The 23216-nt window shown below is 34.6% G+C and overlaps 1 protein-coding gene across 2 annotated transcripts in view; it reads left to right on the top strand.

Annotated features, from left to right (window-relative positions):
- The window catches only part of ipo11 (importin 11), a 357709-nt gene that overhangs the window by 135888 nt on the left and 198605 nt on the right, over nucleotides 1–23216 (top strand). For both annotated transcript variants that reach the window (XM_039758699.1, XM_039758698.1), the window contains exons 8-11: nucleotides 1937–1985; nucleotides 6253–6323; nucleotides 13219–13411; nucleotides 21000–21152. In XM_039758699.1, coding sequence (XP_039614633.1) covers nucleotides 1937–1985; nucleotides 6253–6323; nucleotides 13219–13411; nucleotides 21000–21152 — 466 coding nt within the window. The remainder of the gene's footprint in view (nucleotides 1–1936; nucleotides 1986–6252; nucleotides 6324–13218; nucleotides 13412–20999; nucleotides 21153–23216) is intronic.

Below are 23216 nucleotides of genomic sequence, written 5' to 3'. Positions count from 1 at the left end.
TTCCTATGAATTAAAAATGTAAATATATAACTAATAATCTGATTTTGAAATGAATACAGTCAAATTAGGATGAATTTTACATTTTCACATACTGTATGTAGACTGCTGCTCCTCTTTGCTTTTTGTTACATCTTATACTAAACTGACAACTGTCTGTTTGAAAGCTACCATTATTTTATTTAGATTATTTTATTCTGCAGATTGTATTTGCAAAATTACTTGTAAAGTAAAAGGTTCCACAAGGTCTGTAGTGAAAGTTCCTACTTGTAAGGTATGGCCATTGAGTTGCTTATAGGAAAGTGGTAACCACTATCTGAACTTAACCTCAAAATGGCCACATGTGTATTTGTATCACCTTTATTCTGTAAAGTAGTTATATTTTACACTATTGTCAAGTTTCTTAGGTATTATGTTTCAGTAGAAATTCAGCTTTCCATTTATGTCGGTTATAAGCAGAAATATATAATTTTGTACAAAGAGAAAAAACATTTTTTATTTCATTATTAAAAAATTTGAACACGCAGAAAAATTGAATGAAAATAACAAAACCCTTTTTGAAGAGATTAAACTGACTCCAGGTCTCTTCTGTTTTACTTTTAAGTTTATTAACCATTTTTTTAAGCACTACCCCTTGCTGCTGTAGATCAGAGACATGCTTACTGGCTTTTTAAAAGGTAGAATCGAAAAAAATAAAACACGCTTTCATATTATTAGCATCTCAACAGCAGATTCAGTAATTTTAGTTGTACTGTATGACTAGATACAGCAAGGCTTACTTCTTACACAGGTTAGTACTGCCTCAGTTCTATAACCCAGTGTATTGCTAGAATCTGGCTGGCAGCAAGCAAAATAATCTATCTTTTGATTGGATAAAAAAAAGCTTCTGAAATCTGTATTTCATATTTTAAATGGCTTAAATTGGGAATCAGTACGCAAACAGGTGGGCCAACAAAACAGATTTCATAAGGAGCATGCATAGAAGGAATATTTATCATCAAGAAGTGTTGATTCTCATCTTTTACACTGAAATTTGTTGATAATCTCAAACTGATTTATGATAATTAAGCATTGGAAAAAATGTGAGATGACTAGATCAGAAAGTGTGGCAGTATAGTAACTGTAGATGCCTTCTTTTGTTATGGTTTTTTGTTTGTGGCGTCTTACTGTAAGGAGACTTCCACTGAGTTCCCAGAAAGCAGTGGTGGTGTATTTGTAGTATCTGATTAAAAACTATATTATAAACTACTCACTTGAATATTAAAATGGATAACAGAATTAAAGTTTAAAGTTATAATTTGGAAATGGAAAAAACATTTGCAGGTATAAAGTAGGATTTTTTTTCCAGTATGAAGAGTACAGTTATACCATAAATTGTTTTCTTTGTCTTATTTTGCGGAGAAAATTCAGCTATTTTAAAAGTAAGAATAAAAGTATAAGAATTTTGAAATTTTTTTCCCCAGTAATCTTCAATACTTTTGTTAGAATACTTTTAGAAGCTTGAGAAGATGACCCTTTACCTAAAACTTTTTGGCAAGTGTTAACTACTGCTTTTCATACTTTAGTTGTTACCGACATATTCAGATGAGTTCACAATATCCAAACAAGCTCCTTTGTCTTTAAGCAAATATATTCTTTTGTGCAACTTTCTTTACTGTCTTTATTTTTTGAAAATGTAATTTAAACCTATTCTAGTTGGTAATATATAATTGCATATTTTTGTAAACTGAGTTTTTTTTCCTGTCATGTTAGATTTACTATTTAAATCACATTTACTTGCACAGCCAAAAACTTATTTTCCTCATACATAGTGGAAGCATTACTACCCTTTTTTGGAAGAATCGGGGGCATCTCATTTCAAGAGAGCTCCCATCTTAAGTTGAGATGAGATTTGAAAATAAAGGCCCTGGCTTACTATTATTATTTTTTTTTACAACAGGAATTTCTCAGTGCAATATTTGGAAGGCTGAAACAATTTTTGGAATGCTGTAAGTCAAATTACTTTATATATTATATCCTTTTTAATTTTCCAGTGACATTTACTGTGTAAAAGTACAACTTAGAAAAAGTATAACTTGCATTACTAACATTCTCCACACACCATGATCAAAGATTTCAGTTGTAACTTTAAACAATTTCATGTACTATATTCTAGTAATGCACCAATACTGAGTATTTATTTAACATTGTAGGTTAAAACTGAACACTGATATGGGTACTCTTACTAGAAAAACAAGAATGGTGCTGTGTTTTCAGCCTAAAATACAGTATATTAAAACATATATTTTAATTATATTCAATAAAATGAATAATACCTATTTTGAATGTTACTAAAATTTAGTCAATAGTAGATACAACCATTTGAACTGAAATTTCCTGAAAAACGTTCATGAGAGAGCACCTACTGTTTGTTTCAGAACTTGTTTTTTTTCTTTCTTCTTCAGTATTTTGTGCATACTGTTGGTGAGTTAACATGGTGTGCCATAGCAGTAAGGCAGTAGTCTAATTCTGTCTGAAAAACAGTGCACAGTGTGGTTGACATGCTTACCAAATTGATGTTAAACACAAAATATTCTCCTGCCAAACAAATGTTACTCATCAAACAATGCATCAAAAGTTTTTTTTGATTTTTCAATATTTATGTCTCTGGAGCAGCACTACATGTGAAGCTGCATAAAGCTCATAAAAGAGCAGCTTAAAAATGTGCCTAAATATATATGCAGAAGGCCAAAAAAAGATAAGTATGTCTCTACAGGTTTTGTCTTTATGCATCTGTATTTTACTTTTGGCTTTTTCCCCCCTTACAATTATATTGCAACATGGATTAATTGGGATAGAATTGAGAACAAAGCCACCATCCATGTGCCTTAACTCTGCATACCTTAGCCACACTGACACACTTCTTGTTCATTGAAATGATGTGTGTTACTGCATTAATATGAACTTCATATCACCAACATCCTATAATGTACAATTAATAATAACCTGCAGTAGATGAGCAGATGCAAATAATAAGTGATTCAGAAACAATAAACAATAATCAAAAACTAAAAAAGTCTGAATTTATATAAGCTGCCATAATTCAGGGTGTTTATAAAGAATGTAATTGGTTTACATTAAGAGGTAAGAAATAGATAACCAAGAACAGTTGTTAAAACCTTAAAAAAAGCATAGAATGACACACCACTTACCTGTATTACTGATCTCCAGTTTTCTGGAAGTTTTGTGAAACTCCCATTACGGGGAGAACCCCTAGAGTCACATGATATGGCATGCACAACTTCAAGTTATTCTTGTCGTAGTACTGGTAAAGTACTCTTTATCATAAGGGTGCACAAAATATTGTCCAAAATGGCCTACAAAATGTGGGGTTTTCGAGTCTAGAGGGCAAAAAATAGGGGAGATCCCCAAAAGCTTGACATCATGCATAACTAGACATCAAGATGAGTAGAACAGTATATCATATGTGGAGACTTTCTTGGCAGCAGGGAAAAGAATTGTTGTGATTTGAAAGAGTTCATAAGTACTTCTTATGGACACAATACTGTATAACCAAGCAATAAAATAATTTGTAAATCTGTACTGTATAATATATAATTAGAGTAGTGTATCATACCATACATTTATATAAAGGCAAAGAATACTAAAATAATATGCTTAAACATAGCACAAAGTGAAATTATAAGAAACATTCTGCCTATATAAATGATTCATATTTGCAATCAAGCATGAAAAAGAAATCTTAAGTACATGTGCATATGCACATTTGTTGTTAGAGGAAACGTCACACTGCTGCGAGGTATGGTCGGTATTGATATAAAGGAAGGGAAGTATCCAAAAATTTTCTTAAATCTAGCATTCCATTCTTGAATTAGCCTACACTTTTCAGGGGAGCTACAGCCTTCTACAGGACATACTGTAGGAATACTACAATAGTGTGTCTACTAGTAAAGAATACATTTAAATAGCACTTTTCTCACTACTCAAAGTGCTGTCCACCCAGGGAGGACCTAGGAAGCGAACCCGCAATTTCCTCACAGCAAAGCAGCAGCTCTACCACTGTGCCACCTAGTATATACAAGAAAAATGTAGAGTAAAAACAAAAAGAGCATTTACAAAAAATAATAGTAGTGATATAAACACTGATATGAATGTTTATTTGTAATTTACAAGTGTAACAACTTAAAGAAAATTAATATTCTATCCTCACAAAGACCCTGTGTCTCAAATATGGTAACATACACAAACATAATAATGAATATAATTACAATCTTTATTGAAAGGTTGAAATCAGTGTAACTATAATAAATGTACTCTATAGTATAACAACCAACCAACATCAAGTGATAAAAGTGAATAAAACCCATACCAACTGCTACACAGTGAAACTGATACAGAAAGTGAAAATAAATATTGTATGAAGAAACAAAGAAGAAAAACTTTTTTATATCCTTTGTGGTTGAGTAGAATCACAGACCCTACCTCAGGGAACATGAGGCTTAGCAAATGCCACTGTAAAAATAAAACCAGTAAAGCGAACAAAATTAGTAAATTGCTAACAGAAGAACCCATCTCGGTAGAAGGTAAGTAAAAAAAACGGGCCTGAATATTGTGGGCCTGTTTGTAATGTGAACAGGTCAATTTTACCCCTGTTCAAAGATAAACAATTAAAGTGAAATAAACAATTGAAGAGCTTGTTAAGGGATGATAGAATTCTTTCCAGGTGTGTCTTTTTTTCTTGCGTAGATCTGTCTTTTCAAGAAATAATAACAGAGAGCTAGTGTAATGGTAACATTTAATCATGTAGCCATACCACCTCGGACAATCTGCCCTCTCATTTAAAAACAGCTTCCGTAAAATTAGCTGAAAAAAAGTCTTGCTACAAATTTCTAATTTTCTCTTTGAATATTGCAAAAATCGATATATCACTTGAAGCTTACATTTACAAAAGGCCTGACATTTCACAAATGCTCATTGAACTTCATGTTACTGATCACAAAAGAGTAATCACAGTAGTTATTCTAAGACTATCTGATAAAATACAAAAATGGTAGAAGTTTGTCAGTGGTTGATAGGTTAATAACAAGTCAGTGGAATTTGTAGTATGGATGTGTTGCATTATATTAGATGTTGAGAAGAAAGAATTAAATTCTTTTAGCTCAATTAATAATTGACTTGATTACATGTGAGTAATGGTGTGCAGGTGTTGTTATCAAGTATGTTGTGTAGATTGAGATCTTTGGAACAAGACGTTAACAGAAAGACGAGTTCAGACCTTTGCAGAGACATAACTGGACATCGTAGTTGAAACCTTGGGGATTATTGAAACAAAATGAAATAACAATCATGGTGTTGTCTGTGTAAAGTTAAAAGAACCTGTGAAAAGATGTATATACTTTGGAACACAATGGTGAGTAAATAGAGACCCCATACCAATTAATTAGACATACTGTATCTCTGGAATGGTTCCTGAGCAGAATGAGTAGTGCCATGACAAAAGGGTCATTTAGACATGAGCCAGTCTATCATATAACCCAGATACCAATTTAATAGATGGAAGAGTCCGGCAGAGAATGGTTTACTATCTCAAAAACCGATGGAATATCAGAACAGTAAGGAAAGTAGAGAGGAAAGTAGCTTAAGCACAGTCAAGAGAATTGCATACTTAAAGTCATTTCGACAGAAGGAACTCTGCAAATCAGATTGTTAGTGTTGATATAGGTTAGTATCCAAAAGAAACAAGAAATAGGAGTTTGTGAACCAAGTGCTGTATTTTTTGCTGGATTAGACAATTGTTCAATTGCAGAGATAAATTAAAACCTTTTAATAATACCTGAATAGATTGTTGACTTCAACATTGAAGTTAAAGTAGTTTTAAAAAAGAACACTTAAAACTTCTAGTTACAAGCTTAACTCTCACTTCTGTGCATGTGCATATGATTATTATCTTTGCATAATAGAGAAAACCAGAAATAGTTACAAAGTTTTCTTTCATATTACACATCAATACACTCCTTTTTTGCTGTCAGCTTTCTTTTGCCATCTGTTAATAACCATTTGCTGTACTGTGCATTGAGTAATAGCCAAAAAAGGCAAAACTGTTTTGTCATATGATATAATTTTATATAAGCCAACTAAATAACTAATTTTTTTCTTGTTAAAGTCAAAATATATATTAATGGATAGTTGAGCAAGTCTGAATGTATTTTTTTACCTTTCATTCCATGGAAAATATTAATTTATTTATTTTTTTAGGCACACACGTTATTCCAGAGCACAACTGCAGAGAAAAGCTGGAGAAAACCATTATATTATATACAAAAATTGTAAGTACTATTTTACCCTCAGAATGACAGAGGCAGCATTAAGTACAATATGAAATTAAAAGAATACCATTTATGTTATTTAAGTCATTAGGGCAGGCAATAAGATGGCAGGGCTTAAAAGCAGCACCAGGAAGGGCAGGGCTGGGCAGGCCCCACAGAAAGAGGAAACACAACTCTTACAACAAGAGAAGTCCGTCATTTGTTAATGTGGGACCTCAGGGACCAGTATGGTGCAGGAACATCCAGTGTTCCTGCAGTGGATAGCCAACTTAGCGTATGCTGAGGCATCAGGCTTTAATTGTACAGGTTGAGTTGTATTGATGTATTGGCTAAAGGCTGGGACACTTTCTAAAAAGATAAAGGCAGCATATGCTCCTATGCAGTTATTTGGTTTTTTTTTTCTTTGCTCCTGTAAAGCTGTGAATTAGCAATTAAACACTAATGTAGGCCTAGAACCGTGTTGACTTGTTAATACTTGAAGCATGAATGCTTCCTGGTAGACCTGACCTTTTAAGGGAACCTGAAAATTCTGTTCTGCAATGCTGGGATTCCAGTTAACATTATTTTTGCTGAGCTTTGACCCATTGTCTATGTATTCCTTCTTAAAGGTAACTGCACCATTTTTGTTTACTTTATGTCTTCTTGGATTTATTTTATGTACCAAGAGTGTTGAAGAAATTCAGTGGGTCAGGTAAACAAAATGGTATTTATACTTCCATTTTATAATGAAAACTTTTTGAAGTTTAATGAAAATTGAATATAACAGAGGAAAAGTTAAAAAATGGAATTATCATAATAGAAGAAGTTCAGGTTGCTGGATAACTAATATCACTTTTAAGGCTGTTGACGTATTGATAAGGCTTTAGTTGGAAAAGTTCATGCTGTCTACTTCAACTAAAAATGAAGTGCTTTGTGCTGTATACAACTAAGCTTATTTAAATACCTAGTGCTCATTGTTCAACCAGTCAAATGAAAGCTAAGAAAAGGCTAAGAAATCAACAGTGCTAGGAACATTAAGGGTGATACAGTCAGCAGATTGCACAAGAAGTTAGAAAAAATAGATTTTTTATTAATGTGCTATCACTAAAGAATACCTGACTAAGTGCACATCTCCCTTCGTCGATTAGATCATAACCTTCAATTTGTCATTCCCAAGCATAGACAGAGATTCAAAGCATGAAAACTAAGTCTAAAAAATAGTAAGACAATTGTCAGCTTAAGCTTAAAAAAAAATTATGGAGCTGTATTGACTTCACTGATTGTAACATGTTTAAAGATACCTGCTGTGACCCTGATGAGATTTAGGGGTTATTGACTACTTAACATTACTTTTTGTCACACTAGATGCATCCCTTGTGTGCATAACAATAAGTAGCTCTGGATCCACACAGAAATGAAAAGATTGTGGGAAAGGTAAAACAGTACTTTTAAAGAGGAAGATGGGACCAGTTTCATAACCAAAAAATGTGAATTTCACTCAGATAAACAGGGCCAAAGTTGAATAAATAAACAAGTTCCAAAACAAATAAGCATGACAATTTATGCTCCTGTTAATGCCGTCTGTTAGTGACCAAGAACAAGGTGAATCATCCTCCCCTTTCTGAAGACTGCTCACTTCAGCATAATTTAAGTGAATTCCACCACAGGTTTGATACACACGGGGGACAGACTGTGAGCAAAAAATTGCTAAAAATTTTTTTTTTATTATTTTACTTGTTCTTCCTGTGTAGTCTGTAGCAACCCCTGGAATAAACAGTGTTAGTGGTTGAAAACAGTGTAACTTATCAATGTATGCAATTGAAATGTATATACTCTTGAAAAGTAGCTTTTAACACGAGAATTACCAAAGCCTACGAAAAAACTTGTGGATCCGTCCCACCTTAAATCGCTTCTTAAAACCGTTCTTACCTCTCCGCCAGCGTCTTTTGTAATCTAAATGTGCTGATAAACACAAGCTGAAAGCAGCCGGCTATTCCATCCCCCCACCGACTTAGAACGTGCACGAACTTCTCCCAGCTTATGCCTTGATTGATTATCTGGGAGTGAAGTGGAGTTTTAGTATGGAAATAATAGATTGTTATTTGGAATACATGGATTTCACGTGTGTTCCTTTTCTACAGTAATCTGTGAAAACACATTTTTAAAACGGAAATGTTTTTCATATTGTAGTAGTAAATGACAAAATGTAGGCATAAACTATATAATGTATGAAGCCTGAAGTCCAAATATCAAAGAAACACTTTCACAAAAGGTACAAATATAACAGAACAAGTATGCTTTTATTCCAAAATATAATTGTAGAAAAAAAAGCCGCCTTAGCATGCCACATTGACACACATTTACTATAACTGCCACAGTAGCGTAATGGTATCAGCTGCTGACTGGTAATTAAAAGGTTATGATTTCGATCCCGCACGACTCCATTTTGAGAAGTAAACTGCTCTTATTCTTACTATTTTAGAATAAAAACATACATTTGATTTCAGTGTGTAATTTATGATACTTGTAATGGTTAGCTTTTTTTTTTTTTATTTACTTTTCATTCTCTCAGTCATGTTCAGAATCCTTCCCTACCTCCCAAGGCCATCTGACACTCCTGTTTTCACATAGACAACAACAACAACATTTATTTATATAGCACATTTTCATACAAACAGTAGCTCAAAGTGCTTTACATAATAAAGAATAGAAAAATAAAAGACACATTAAGAAAACAAAATAAATCAACATTAATTAACATCGAATAAGAGTAAGGTTCAATGGCCAGGGGGAACAGAAAAAACAAAAAAACTCCGGACGACTGGAGAAAAAATAATTTAAAGACAATTTAAAGGCATAAAGACATGCTATAGATCTGCATTGTACTTGTGACTGCATTTTCGTACCAATACTTGCAAACTAAAGTGCCTGTGTGCACTTTTCGTGGCATTACATGTGTATTTTTTGAGAATGCCCGTGTCGCTCAAACACAGGAACATACTGTATGTTGGTGTACAAGTATAGCAAAACAAGTGCACGTTTATTTAAGACTATAACCAAAGAAAAAAGAAAGCAAGTTACAGTAGGCAGTTGATATGACAGCTTGCGTGGTTTAATGCTAAGAACTGCTGATTTCCGATCCGTGCTATATAAAATCATCACATTCAAATATTAACAGTTCCCACACACCCTTCCTACATTTACAACATGTGTACTTGTTGCAATGTACACACCTTTCTGTGCTATGGTTCCTATTACACTGAATGAGCACCTGACACTGTACTTTCATCCCTACATAAATAACATTCGAGGTATAGTGCATCTCCAAATAAATAACATTTGAGCTATAGAGCATCTTTATGTGAAAACAGCAGTGTTAGATGGGGAGGGGGGATCGTGACCGCGACTGAAAGAATGGAACTGAATTAAAAAAAAACTAAAAAAAAAACTAACCTTTACAGTTATCATGCATTTACACTGGCTCTTACAGACAGACTGAAATCAAATGTATGTTTTTATTCTAAAATAGTACAGTACATGTAATATTATTTGAAAACGAACTGCGTCAGATTGGGTTTGAATACATGCTGATGCTGTTACAGAAGGCGTCAGCTTATTCAGTGCAGCAGTTTCAATGCACAGTACATGCAATATTATTTGAAAATGAACAGCGTCAGATCGGGCGCATATTCAAACCCGATCTGATGCTGTTCGCTTTCAAATAATATTGCATTAGTGCAATGATGTTTTCACATATATTGTCTCTTTCTTTCATCTTGCGGTTTGTAATCAGTTACCGTGTGTTTTTTTTCCCCCGATCTTGCCAGTCTGCACCTGTTGCTGTATGGTGGTGTTTCTTTTGTACTCCAGGACATGCAGAGGACAGAATAGTACAGAGCAGTAAGTTCAGCTCTATATGCAATCAGACAGACAGACAGTAGGAGAAGGCACTAGATATATAAATAAACAGGGAAGGCACTGTATAATAGATATATATAAAAAAACAGCTAAGGGGATAGATAGATAGGAAGGAAAGACACTATATGATAGGCAGACAGGGAAGCTGCTATATAATAATAAAATTACTGTTATTACTATATAGATAGACAGGGAGTTCAGGCAGGCAGAATGGCGAAGGTTAAAAAAAATAATAATAATTTCTCCCCAGCGGGGAATCGAACTCTGGTCTCTGAGGTACAGCAAGTCTGCTGCGCTCTGAGTAGCTAAATCTCACCAATACACCACAGAAGCTGTTGTGACATTCTTGAACCTTTGGTGAAAGTGTTTATTTGATCTTTGGACTTCAGGCTTCATACATTTTATAGTGTATGCCTACATTTTGTAACATTTATTACTAAAATATGAAAAAGTTTCTGTTTTAACAATGTGTTTACACAGATTACTGTAGAAACGGAACACACATGAAATGCGTGTGTTCTAAATAACGATCTGTTATTTCCACTCTAAAACTCCACTTCAATCCCAGATAATCAATTGAGGCATGAGCTGGCAGAAGTTTGTGCACGTTCTAAGTTCTAAATAGCCGGCTGCTTGTAATTTGTTTTTATCGGCACATTTACAGGACAAAGGAGGCTGGCGGAGAGGTGAGAATGGTTTTAAGAAGCAATTTAAGGTCGGGCGGATCTACGAGTTTTTTCGTAGACTCTGGTAATTCTAGTGTTAAAGAATGTTCATACTTGTAGTATTTTTGTGTTTTCCGCAATTTAAGTAATAAAAAAGAATCTTAATTTTTTTTAGTATTTAGCCCACAGCAAATGTAAAAAAAAAATCAACCTTGACTCTTGTAATGACAGTTTTTCTTGCTCCATCAAGCACTAAAGACACTCTACATTACAGTAAAGGTTAAGCAGTCGCATTTTCTTTTTTATGTACAACAAGATTGCATTAATTCAAATTTAACCACCTACTATTCTCTTCTCATGAAGATCACAGCAGTCTTTTTCACTGTTTCATATAAGATAAAAATAAATCTTACAGAAATATCTTAATCATATGAACTTTTGTCAAGTAGCTTAGGTGTTGCAGTGTACGTCAGAAGATTGTTAGTGCTGTTATTTTCCTTCTCACTTCAATGTATGCCACTAAACAAGCCATTTGACCAGCTAGTACTTCAAAGATAGCAATATGCAAACAGATACTGTGCATCTGTAATTTGTTAGTGACTTGAAATAAATTAGAGAGCTAAAAAATGTTAATATTCAGTGTTAACAATTCACTGCTCATTAAAGTTCATAACTTCAATGAAGTTTGCCAGTTTTAGCATATACTATATATTCTTCAATGCATATCACATCAGTTTCTAGTAATTGTGTTTCTTTAATTTGACCGAATTTAAAAACACTGTGCTTTGGATGTACACAAATTGTGTTACACCACAGAAAATATTAAAGGAAAAATTAACAGGAGGCACAAAACCCACCCTTTGGCCATCACGCTTTTTGTAACACAACAAAGATCAAGATTCATATGTATACTTTAACAGGTCAATGAGCTGGCAACATAAGCCTTATTGTAAAGCCCAACAGAGATTGCTTTCCACCATGATTCCTAAGAGGTTAGACATGAGTATGTGCTTATGCTGCTGTTTCCTTCTAATTTTTGGAGCATATCGACCCATGTGTGAAAGTTGTAAACCCAAGGCAAAACGGATTACAAAAGCAGCTAAATTTTTGCAAAATAAGATTTAGGAGAAGTCACAAAACAGAATCTAGCTTACTAATAATATCTAAAGTTAGTAATGGTGTCTGTGTTTCTAAGCACATTTTGTATAAAACAGTTGAGTGTTGTCATATCACACATAAGTGCCAAGTGCAAAAGAAACATGTCACTATAGTGACATGATAGCACAGCAATCTTAAGAACTGAGAAAATAAGGTGAGACCATCCTTAAAACAACATCAAAAAACAAGGAAGAACCAAAAATACACTTACAGCCTTCTAAAGCTGATGACTAATTACCTGTACAATCTGTATTATCATCTTGTAAGTGGGTGAATAGTGTCTTTTTGAAACGGCTTTAATGGTTTGATTGCATTTTGAATTTTTAGCTTAGATGTTAGACTACCAATCCTATGGTTTAGGGTGTATTCCATGATTTCAACTAATTTTTCAAGCATGAGCAAATATTGAAACTAGCCAAAATATCCAGGACTGTGGAGTTGGAAGCAATTATTGGCTTTACTGGAGTCAGAGTTGGCAAAGACATACTGACACTGACTAAATGTAAATTGTAATGTGATGTGTTAATATTTCCAATTTCACATATACTGATTCAATTAAACTATTTTTACTTCTAAACTTTTATTAAAATATAGCTTCTGTTTTAATTGTGTAAGTTTAGTCTTAAGTTTAATGTTACTTGGTGTTTGTAAGCCACAACAACATCGCTATAGCCTTTAAACCTAAATCTTACCAGGTTATAATACTAAAATTTAGCCTGATGATTCATGCTGGCAGTGATCTTGGCAGTTTATTTTCTATGTTGTGTGCTTTCAATTAGTTTTGTAAATATATTAGTCTAACTACAAATAGAAGAGTCAGAGTTGGTGGTACCAGAAATTGAGGAGGTGAAGTCGAAGGTTTTGTTTACCAACTCCATAGCCTTGAAATTGTATGTAATTAGTTTTACTCTATATCTCTGTATGTTGTAAAGAGCCTTTTAATCATGTTCATTGTAGAAGGTCACTGTAAAGTAAAGGTTGCTCAAGTGGTTACTCCATATTAATTTCTTGAATTATTTAGGATCAGTTAGTTAACTTTGGAAAAGAAAAGAAGGCATGCTCCATATCATTACAGAATTTTTTTCATTATTCTATGTAAAAATTTGTTAATTTTCTTTTTATCGCCAAACTTTGTTTAATAACAGTCACTCATGTTTTTTTTTTTTCCATTACAGTTATTGGATTTGTTGGATTATCATCCAGTATCTTTCATACCATTAATTCAAAGATCCCTTGAATTTGCTGTCAGCTATGTTTTCACGGAAGCTGGAAAGGGAATACTGTTTGAAAGATTCATTGTCCAGTGTATGAACCTTATAAAAATGATTGTCAAAGCCGACTCTTACAAGCCTGCAAAGAATATTGAAGGTAGTTTATGATCTTATAAAATTACCACACATTGTTTTGTCTGGCAAACACAACAGCTTTCTTTTACATGTTTCTGTAAAATAGCCAGACTGCTTAAATCCAAGTCCAGAGTATACCTCATTTGTAAATGCCAGCATAGTATTGTATTATTTTTGATTGCTTTTGTTTTAAGTATATATGAGATTAGTTCCCTTTATGAACTTCTGAAAACACTATTAATCCAGAGGTTATTTAAATTTGAAACTAAAGCGTTGACTAAGTATTTTCGGAACATGGGTCTTCTGTAATGTTTTAAGTGATGCAGAATGAATACAGTATTATGTTGAGTTGGATGATTTTAACTCTGATGGCCTGAAAAAATACTGGGGGAAGAGCTAAGATTGAAAGAAATAGCAGACTACAAGGGCCTTGAAAATAGGGAAAATATCAGATCATTGACTAACAACAGGTGGCCAGGTATATTAGAATAGAATTACTTATGAAGTATGATATAATAATATACAGGGGAGAAGGGTGGGGATACTGATTAGTAGTTTGAAAATACCTGTGTTGCAGGTGACTGTAGTCTTTGATTTTGCTGTAGTTTTAGAGAGACTTTCTTTAGGTACGTCCAATGTTAATTGCTATTCAATGATAAACACCAAGATATCTGTGAATGAAGGTTAACAGTGCACAAATTGCTTAAACATTTACATGATTTAGATCACTAAATATACTGTATATTTTAGTTGTTAACCATTTTAAAGGTAAGTGAATATGATGTAGCAGATTTTTACATCTTAAATCTTGTTTTTGTATCATACTTTGCTAAACTCATTATTAGAGGTATAATAAAAAATTATATTTTGGTACTAATTAGGTACCAAATTTGCAAAATTATAATGGTACCAGCTTTACAGTATTGAAAGTACCAAGAAGGTTGGTATTACACTCATGCATGACTGCAAGTAGACGAATTACTTCGAAAGGCACAATAATACATAATGAAAATATGAATGAAGCTACATATAAAAATGGCTAAGAATGGTGATGCACCACATCAACACATTTCAAAAGGAAACATGTCATGTATGTAAATTCTTCAATTTTACGAAGGAGTACAGGAATTGCACTTTTATCCCATTATACAAATTACCTCAGAAACAGATTTGTGCATGCTTTGAAAATGAAATAATGTTACCAGTCAAATGAGGTGTAATCATTTAACTTCTATTGTCACACTTTTATAAGATGAAATGAAAATATAACATGATTAATTGTCTTTAAAGACAATTAAATGAATGGAGGCTTTGAATTCATTTTCTGATTGTAATGATCACTTGATCGTTTGATGTTCATCAGTTCAAGTATCTGTCCTTTTCTTATGCAGTTCAGTGTCTTGGATTGAGGAGGTGGTCTCACACACATCCACGGTTATGCGTGGAGGACTGTGAAATGTGAGAGGACTGGAAGCAAATAAACACTGAGGCAAGACTCAAAGTATTTGCCTTGTTTACATCAGGAGTGGCACAAATTGCTCCATTTGTTAATTTCAAAATAAAATTTAGGTAACACTTTACATTAAGTGTCCATAATTACACTGTAACTATTATGTAATTACCTTTATAAGTACAGTGTAACTACGAGTTATTACTCTGTACTTGCTGCGTAATACAAAGTAACGCTATTGTTAATTACTCAGTTGTCATTGTTATTCCAGTTTATATAATTACAATGTAAAAATTTATCACTGATCCAAAAAAAAGTGTACTTACATAGTTACATTCTGTCTATACTTTCAAAATGTAATAGAAACATCTCCCTTCTTTGTTGTTTTTAAAGATTTACTCTTGCCATTGCTTCACTCTCGCTTGTTTCATTCTGTCGGGTGAGGGTTGAATTCTGCTTTGTTAATTTCGGCTTGATTTGTCAAATGTAATCTTCCTCGTTGTAGAAGTTCGACTTTATTGCGGGGACCTTAAACATGAGACTTTGTGCCAAGAGATTGACCCAGGACCTTCTCATGGGTATGTAGAACATGAAATTCTTGCAAGACATGCCCTACTTACAACCAATATCAAATAAGACCATCGGTAGCAAAACACTCAGTCATATAAAGGCTTTGAGCACACACAGATCCAGGGTTCTCAGTACATATAAAGCGTATAAGGACAATACGTTATCGATGAAACGTCGACGACTAAGCGAAGAAGAAAGAGCAGTGTGAAGAAAAGAGACTCAAAAGCGTTGGAGAGAAAAAAATGCAAAAAAGAATAATCAAGGTGTAAATTCAGAAAATAAGGAAAGTAATAATCAGCCCGGAACAAGTGGAATTGAAAAAAAAAGCATGTCCAATCAGACTCAGAATTACAGTGGTGTGAAAAACTATTTGCCCCCTTCCTGATTTCTTATTCTTTTGCATGTTTGTCACACAAAATGTTTCTGATCATCAAACACATTTAACCATTAGTCAAATATAACACAAGTAAACAAAAAATGCAGTTTTTAAAGGATGGTTTTATTATTTAGGGAGAAAAAATCCAAACCTACATGGCCCTGTGTGAAAAAGTAATTGCCCCCTGAACCTAATAACTGGTTGGGACACCCTTAGCAGCAATAACTGCAATCAAGCATTTGCGATAACTTGCAATGAGTCTTTTACAGCGCTCTAGAGGAATTTTGGCCCACTCATCTTTGCAGAATTGTTGTAATTCAGCTTTATTTGAGGGTTTTCTAGCATGAACCGCCTTTTTAAGGTCATGCCATAGCATCTCAATTGGATTCAGGTCAGAACTTTGACTAGGCCACTCCAAAGTCTTCATTTTGTGTTTCTTCAGCCATTCAGAGGTGGATTTGCTGGTGTGTTTTGGGTCATTGTCCTGTTGCAGCACCCAAGATCGCTTCAGCTTGAGTTGACGAACAGATGGCCTGACATTCTCCTTCAGGATTTTTTGGTAGACAGTAGAATTCATGGTTCCATCTATCACAGCAAGCCTTCCAGGTCCTGAAGCAGCAAAACAACCCCAGACCACCACACTACCACCACCATATTTTACTGTTGGTATGATGTTCTTTTTCTGATATGCTGTGTTCCTTTTACGCCAGATGTAACGGAACATTTGCCTTCCAAAAAGTTCAACTTTTGTCTCATCAGTCCACAAGGTATTTTTCCAAAAGTCTTGGCAATCATTGAGATGTTTCTTAGCAAAATTGAGACAAGCCCTAATGTTCTTTTTGCTTAACAGTGGTTTGCGTCTTGGAAATCTGCCATGCAGGCCATTTTTGCTCAGTCTCTTTCTTATGGTGGAGTCGTGAACACTGACCTTAATTGAGGCAAGTGAGGCCTGCAGTTGTTTAGACGTTGTCCTGGGGTCTTTTGTGACCTCTCGGATGAGTCGTCTCTGCGCTCTTGGGGTAATTTTGGTCGGCCGGCCACTCCTGGGAAGGTTCACCACTGTTCCATGTTTTTGCCATTTGTGGATAATGGCTCTCACTGTGGTTCGCTGGAGTCCCAAAGCTTTAGAAATGGCTTTATAACCTTTACCAGACTGATAGATCTCAATTACTTCTGTTCTCATTTGTTCCTGAATTTCTTTGGATCTTGGCATGATGTCTAGCTTTTGAGGTGCTTTTGGTCTACTTCTCTGTGTCAGGCAGCTCCTATTTAAGTGATTTCTTGATTGAAACAGGTGTGGCAGTAATCAGGCCTGGGGGTGGCTACGGAAATTGAACTCAGGTGTGATACACCACAGTTAGGTTATTTTTTAACAAGGGGGCAATTACTTTTTCACACCACTGTAGGTGATATGTCAGAAGTATGTAAATATTATAAGGCTTTGAAGTTTAAGTCAGAGAATTTCATAAACGGGGTTTATCTCACATGCATTTATTGGTTACTTTGCAAAAAAAATTATTAACTGCTGATGATGTAGATCGTTTTGTCTGTGCTGAAATTCCAAATAGAGAAACCTAATCTTGAATTATGGTACAAAGTCATTAAACACATGTCTCACGGACCTCATTTAAAATATTCAGCATGTTGGGACTGGAAAGATTCCAAATACAGTGATCCCTCGCTATATTGTGCTTCGACTTTCGCGGCTTCACTCCATCGCAGATTTTAAATGTAAGCACATCTAAATATATATCACAGATTTTTCGCTTGTTCGCAGATTTCTGCGGACAATGGGTCTTTTAATTTATGCTACATGCTTCCTCAGTTGGTTTGCCCAGTTGATTTCATACAAGGGACGCTATTTACAGATGGCTGAGAAGCTACCTAATCAGAGCACGTATTACATATTAACTAAAACTCCTCAATGATATACGATGTGCTTCCCGCCTGGTGCTTGATTGTTTGCTTTTATCTGTCTCTCCCACTCTCTCTGCCTGACGGAGGGGGTGTGAGCAGAGGGGCTGTTTGCACAGAGGCTGTTTGCCTAGGGAATACGGACGCTCCTCTAAAAAATGCCACTTTATCGTGGTGCTTCGGCATACTTAAAAGCACGTATTGATTTTTTGATTGTTTGCTTTTCTCTCGCGCTCTCTCTCTGACATTCTCTGCTCCTGACATGCATTCTCTGAACAGGAGGATATTTTGCATTCTTTTAATTGTGAGAGAGAACTGTCATCTCTGTCTTGTCATGTTTGACTAAAGGGTATTATTTCATGTCTAGAGGGCTCTAATAATGTTAACAGTGTGGGAGAGTTCATAAGGGCTTAAAATTGTGAATTTCCCCTTGGGAATAATAAAGTATCTATCTATCTATCTATCTATCTATCTATCTATCTATCTATCTATCTATCTATCTATCTATCTATCTATCTATCTATCTATCTATCTATCTATCTATCTATCTATCTATCTATCTATCTATCTATCTATCTATCTATCTAAAACTAACCATATGGTTTCTACTTTGCGGATTTTCATCTATCGCGGGGGGTTCTGGAATGCAACCCCTGCGATCGAGGAGGGATTACTGTATTGTTTTTAACGAAGTTCTGAAATAAAAGTGAAATAAAAATAGCAACAAATAGCAACAATTCAAAGAAAAAAAAATCTTAACAGTGTATATCTGGAAAACCAAACACGGGGGTGTTGCAGAATTGTCCTCTTGACTTCCTTTACTGCAGAACAGAGTGAATCAAACATTTGTGCCAACAACACCTCATTTTTAACTGTGATAGCCAGGACTTAAAGCACTAAAGTTATAATACTGTCTTTGTGTATTCGTGTGTTTTATCATATTCTGTATGAAGGGGTGTGTGTGTGTACAGTGTATATACATGTATGTGTGTGCATGTCCATTTCCACTGTGTTGGTGTATTGAGCAGTAGGTTGTTGGAAGCACACCATGACAAGACTAGACACCTCTTTTCTATAAGGTGTTTCATTGTCGTTAGTAATTCTTTGAGGTTTCATATCTGAGGAATAAAATGGAGACATTAGGAAGTTTAGCAGGTAGTGAATCTTCCACAAAGACCTTATGCAGATCCTTCCCTTCCATATTTTTGTGGGGCTCATAATCTGAAGAAAAAAAATCAAACTGTTGTTTTTATAATGTGCCCTAACAGTATTAAATGTCATATACACTCCTCTTTCTTATGCTGATTAATTTACTCTTTTTCATTTTGTGAAAACCGTAGACTCCCTCGCTTGGTATGGGAAATGAGTGTTTAAAATGCAGTGGATATTTTTTTTTTACCATTTATTATGTGGAAATAAATAAAAAAGCTTTAAAGAACCATCCTTTTTACCCAGAAAGACTACAATGAGTTCTGCTAATACCATATGCTAGGATTGCTTTTACACCATTCTCCATAGTCATAGTTTATTCATTGGGCAAAAAATACAAATGTTGCTCATGTAAAAGAGCTGCTGGCAGCTGGTCTGTAAAAGGTTGATTTCTCTTTAATAACCTGCAAGGTTTTGCTTTGCCTACCTTATCCTTTATGGTCACCATACTTGTTTGTTTTTACTTGTCCCTAATGAAGATAAAAGAAATTCAGGTGTAATCGATGTACACACATGCAAAAAGGAGCAGTAACACAAAAACCATGAATAACATTCACAGAAACCAAGATTCTTATTGCATAAATGAAGAAATTAATCAGTGGTAAAAAAAAATGTTACATGTACTGCTTCTACTTCATAGAGGTTTGTTTATTTAAGTTGTGTTAGGTTGTGAATTATATGGATATATTTAAGATGTGTCTGATGAAGACTTAATAATAGTTAAAATCTGAATTCAAGAAAGAATATATTAGGTATACTGTATTTGATCGGTTCATTGAGTTAGAGAAAGCCAATTACAGTGTATAGGTAAGAGCAAGGACTGCAACAAAAGTAACACCTTTTAATAGGAGCAGAAACTTGCAGCAGTTAAATGTTCATGCAGTCTTGTTGTCTGCATGGATTTTATTCTAGGCATTTCAGTTCTACTCACATGTTATGTGTTATATGGTCACTTTGTCCTTTCACTGTTGATCAAGTGATTGAGTTAAGATATTTCATCATAGTCTTTTTCAAGATTTGTTTTTAGGTGCTGGATTGGTTTATTCTGACCTTCTTATGCTTGGTATAAACAATACTTTCTTTATACACACCTGAAAAAGTTTTCTGACCTTTCAAACTTTGGTTAACATTGCATTATTTAATAGCTATTGCACAATTAATGTATCCTCTCATTCCTCTATTTCCCAATCTTAGGGTAAGTAACGAACCTTGATTGTATGATATCATTGAAGCATATCATTACTGACCAATAATGTCAAGTTAATCAATTTGTCTCCCTTTTCAATATAACATATTTAAATTGTCAGTCAGTCAGTTTCCAACCCTCTATATCCTAACACAGGGTCACGGCCAGCACAGGGCGCAAGGCAGGAACAAACCCCGGGAAGGGCGCCAGACCACTGCAGGGCACACACACACACACCAAGCACACACTAGGGACAATTTAGGATCGCCAATGCACCTAACCTGCATGTCTTTAGACTGTAGGAGGAAACTGGAGCTCCTGGAGGAAACCCACGCAGACACGGGAAGATCATGCAAACTCCACGCAGGGACCATCTGGGAAGTGAAACCAGGTCTCCTTACTGCGAGGCAGCAGCGCTACACTGTGCCACCGTGCCGCCCATATTTAAACTAATTATTTTTATTTGTAATAACAGTGGCACAGCACTGTCAGCATTTCAGCACCTCTATATAAAGATGTAGTAGAGTACAAGAGACAGACATTTTTGCTTATGAATTGTTTAAATTTAAAGAATCAACCTAGTCACCTCAGTCTTCTATCCTATTCTGCCTTGGTTGTGCAGTGATCTGGGACTGTTTTTCTGCAGTGTTTGTTTTTTCTTGTGTTACGTGTTAAGCAGAAGTAGGATACACTGATGAGACATGCGTTTTGCTGCTGTCCCTGTTTTGATATAATTTATACTGTAATATGAGTATAGAGAATAGAGAAATTAGACTTTCCTTAAGATGATTTGTCTTTTATTAAGTAATACTTGTGTTAAGAAAACAATAAAGCAGATAAAATTACTTAAACTGTAAATTATTGAAACTTGAATATACTAACTATACTATTTTTCCCCTCCCCAGATAGCAGCTCAGAAACTCTTGAGGCTCACAGAATAAAAACATCATTTTTCACTTATCCTGCCCTAACTGAAATATGTAGAAGACTGGTTTCACACTATTTCTTGATAACTGGAGAAGAACTTACTATGTGGGATGAGGATCCTGAAAGTTTTGGTAAAATCTTTATTTTATCTATGTATTTTTATAATTTCATCATACTTTGTGTGATCCTTCTTTTTTCCTGATGGAATTCATTTAGATTAAAAATTAAATAATAATTACACACAGTACACAATTACAGATGATAGCAGCTTAAGTAAAATCCTAATGAATCAGTATTTGCAATCAAATCAGAGGTGAGTTTAATTTTTGTGTCAAATTCCACTGTTTAATCTATATCCTTACTGTTTTCAAGTATGATTGAAATGAATCCCATGCTTATATAACTTTTGCTAGTTTTTTGTAAAGAAAAAGAGCAATCTGTGGGGTTTACTTTGTTAGTTGTGTAATGTTCCCAAGTATTTTAGCTTTGCGTGACATTTCCACAGTTGCTTGCTATATGTTGACTTGACCCTGTTATTGCAAAACAATTTTTTAAATGGAAAAATGTCACACATTTTCCATAGTTAATAAATGCCAGGATTATGCATTGTTATCTTCTTGTTCTTCATATAATTAAAAAAAATGTATATTATTATTTTTCATGAATTCAACTTGATTTTTTCTTGTAGTACTGTTACTTAATGTTATATATTAATGAATTAAGATGTGAAGCAAGCTGTCCTGTAAGATACATAATATTTGAGAATATGTGGTGCATTCCTTTCTAGAAATGATAAAGTTCAGTCTTATTGTTTTGTGTGTGTGTAAATGGATGCGTGCAAGAAACCATCATGCATTTTATAGTTCGAGTAGCTGTACAGTAACATTATTATCTGTGAGTTAAATAATGTTTGCTTTTCTAAGGCAGCACATATTATGTATTACCTGAACAGAAAGGAGTTGGCACTACTGTAGTAAAATTCAGAGCCAACTTTATCACCTCTGTAGATCATTGTGAGCTAAGCAGATGCTTTACGAGTCGTACACTGAGTGAGTAGAGATGCCACGGTGCACCTGTAGATGCTAGTAAGCATAGATAGAGACATCCAGACTTTCCTCAGATATCTGAGGAAGTAAAGGCAATGGTAAGCCTTCTTGAAGCTCTCTGAGATGTGTTGTGCCCCTTTTAGCTCATCAGTGATTATGATACTCAGGAAATTTAAAGCTTCTAACCTACTTACCATACTAGCATCTCCACCATTATTTTTGTGTGGTGGCTATGAAGGACAGATTGCAAAATCAAAAAATTTGGATTTGTCAGTAGGCTTTGTGCCTTAGGAACCAAGTTACCAGAATTATTCAGTAATTATTTACCGCTCTGATACTGATATTTCTAATTATAAATTAAGTCATTACGGTAGCAATTGATGAAAAGAATTCATAATTAATTGCATAATTACAGTGCTTGAGGTTTCCTGTAGAGCAGCTTTTCCCAACTGGGCATCTGTGGAATATCACTAGGGTTTGCCGTTTGTCATGCCTATGACGAATACGGTATTCGCGAGATGCAAGTTTAATGAGAAGACACAAGGTATAAACAAGACTTTGAATCACTTTGTAACCGATTTAAAATTGCTGTAGCAAGAAACTTTTAAGTGCCGGGTCTTAGCTAACATTAAATAAAGCCGTGGACATCACAAGATAGCACGAGCACAGCTGAGAAGCTTCAATGCATGTACTCAGAGCTGCTCACGTCAACTGACTTTGCAGGACTGGAAAAGATTAAATTAAGTTCATACACACGCTACCACTAAATATTCGCAGGCAAATCCACAACTTAATACCGGGAATGCCTGTTGAACATCTTACATTCACGAGTACCGATTTGGGTGGTGAACACTTCGATGAATGAAACCAGTTATCTTTACAACAGTTGACAAACACGGAATATAACTTGAACACAACACATCCTCCAAATACGAACCTGATTAAAAGAAATAATGATAATCAAATCCATGATGACAGCAACACTCATAACGGTCACAAAACGATTACATTGACAATCATGTTACATTATTTTTAAAATGTTTCCTTTTCTTAGCACAAGCACAGCTGAGAAGCTTCGATGCATGTACTCCATAACGCGTAAAAAAAAATAACGCATTTAATAACACTTTGCATTCCAAGCAAAGGGGA

The sequence above is a fragment of the Polypterus senegalus genome, chromosome 7 (genome assembly GCF_016835505.1).
Source record: "Polypterus senegalus isolate Bchr_013 chromosome 7, ASM1683550v1, whole genome shotgun sequence".
In the NCBI taxonomy this organism is placed as follows: domain Eukaryota; kingdom Metazoa; phylum Chordata; class Cladistia; order Polypteriformes; family Polypteridae; genus Polypterus; species Polypterus senegalus.
This window is presented reverse-complemented; position numbering and strand designations above follow the sequence as displayed.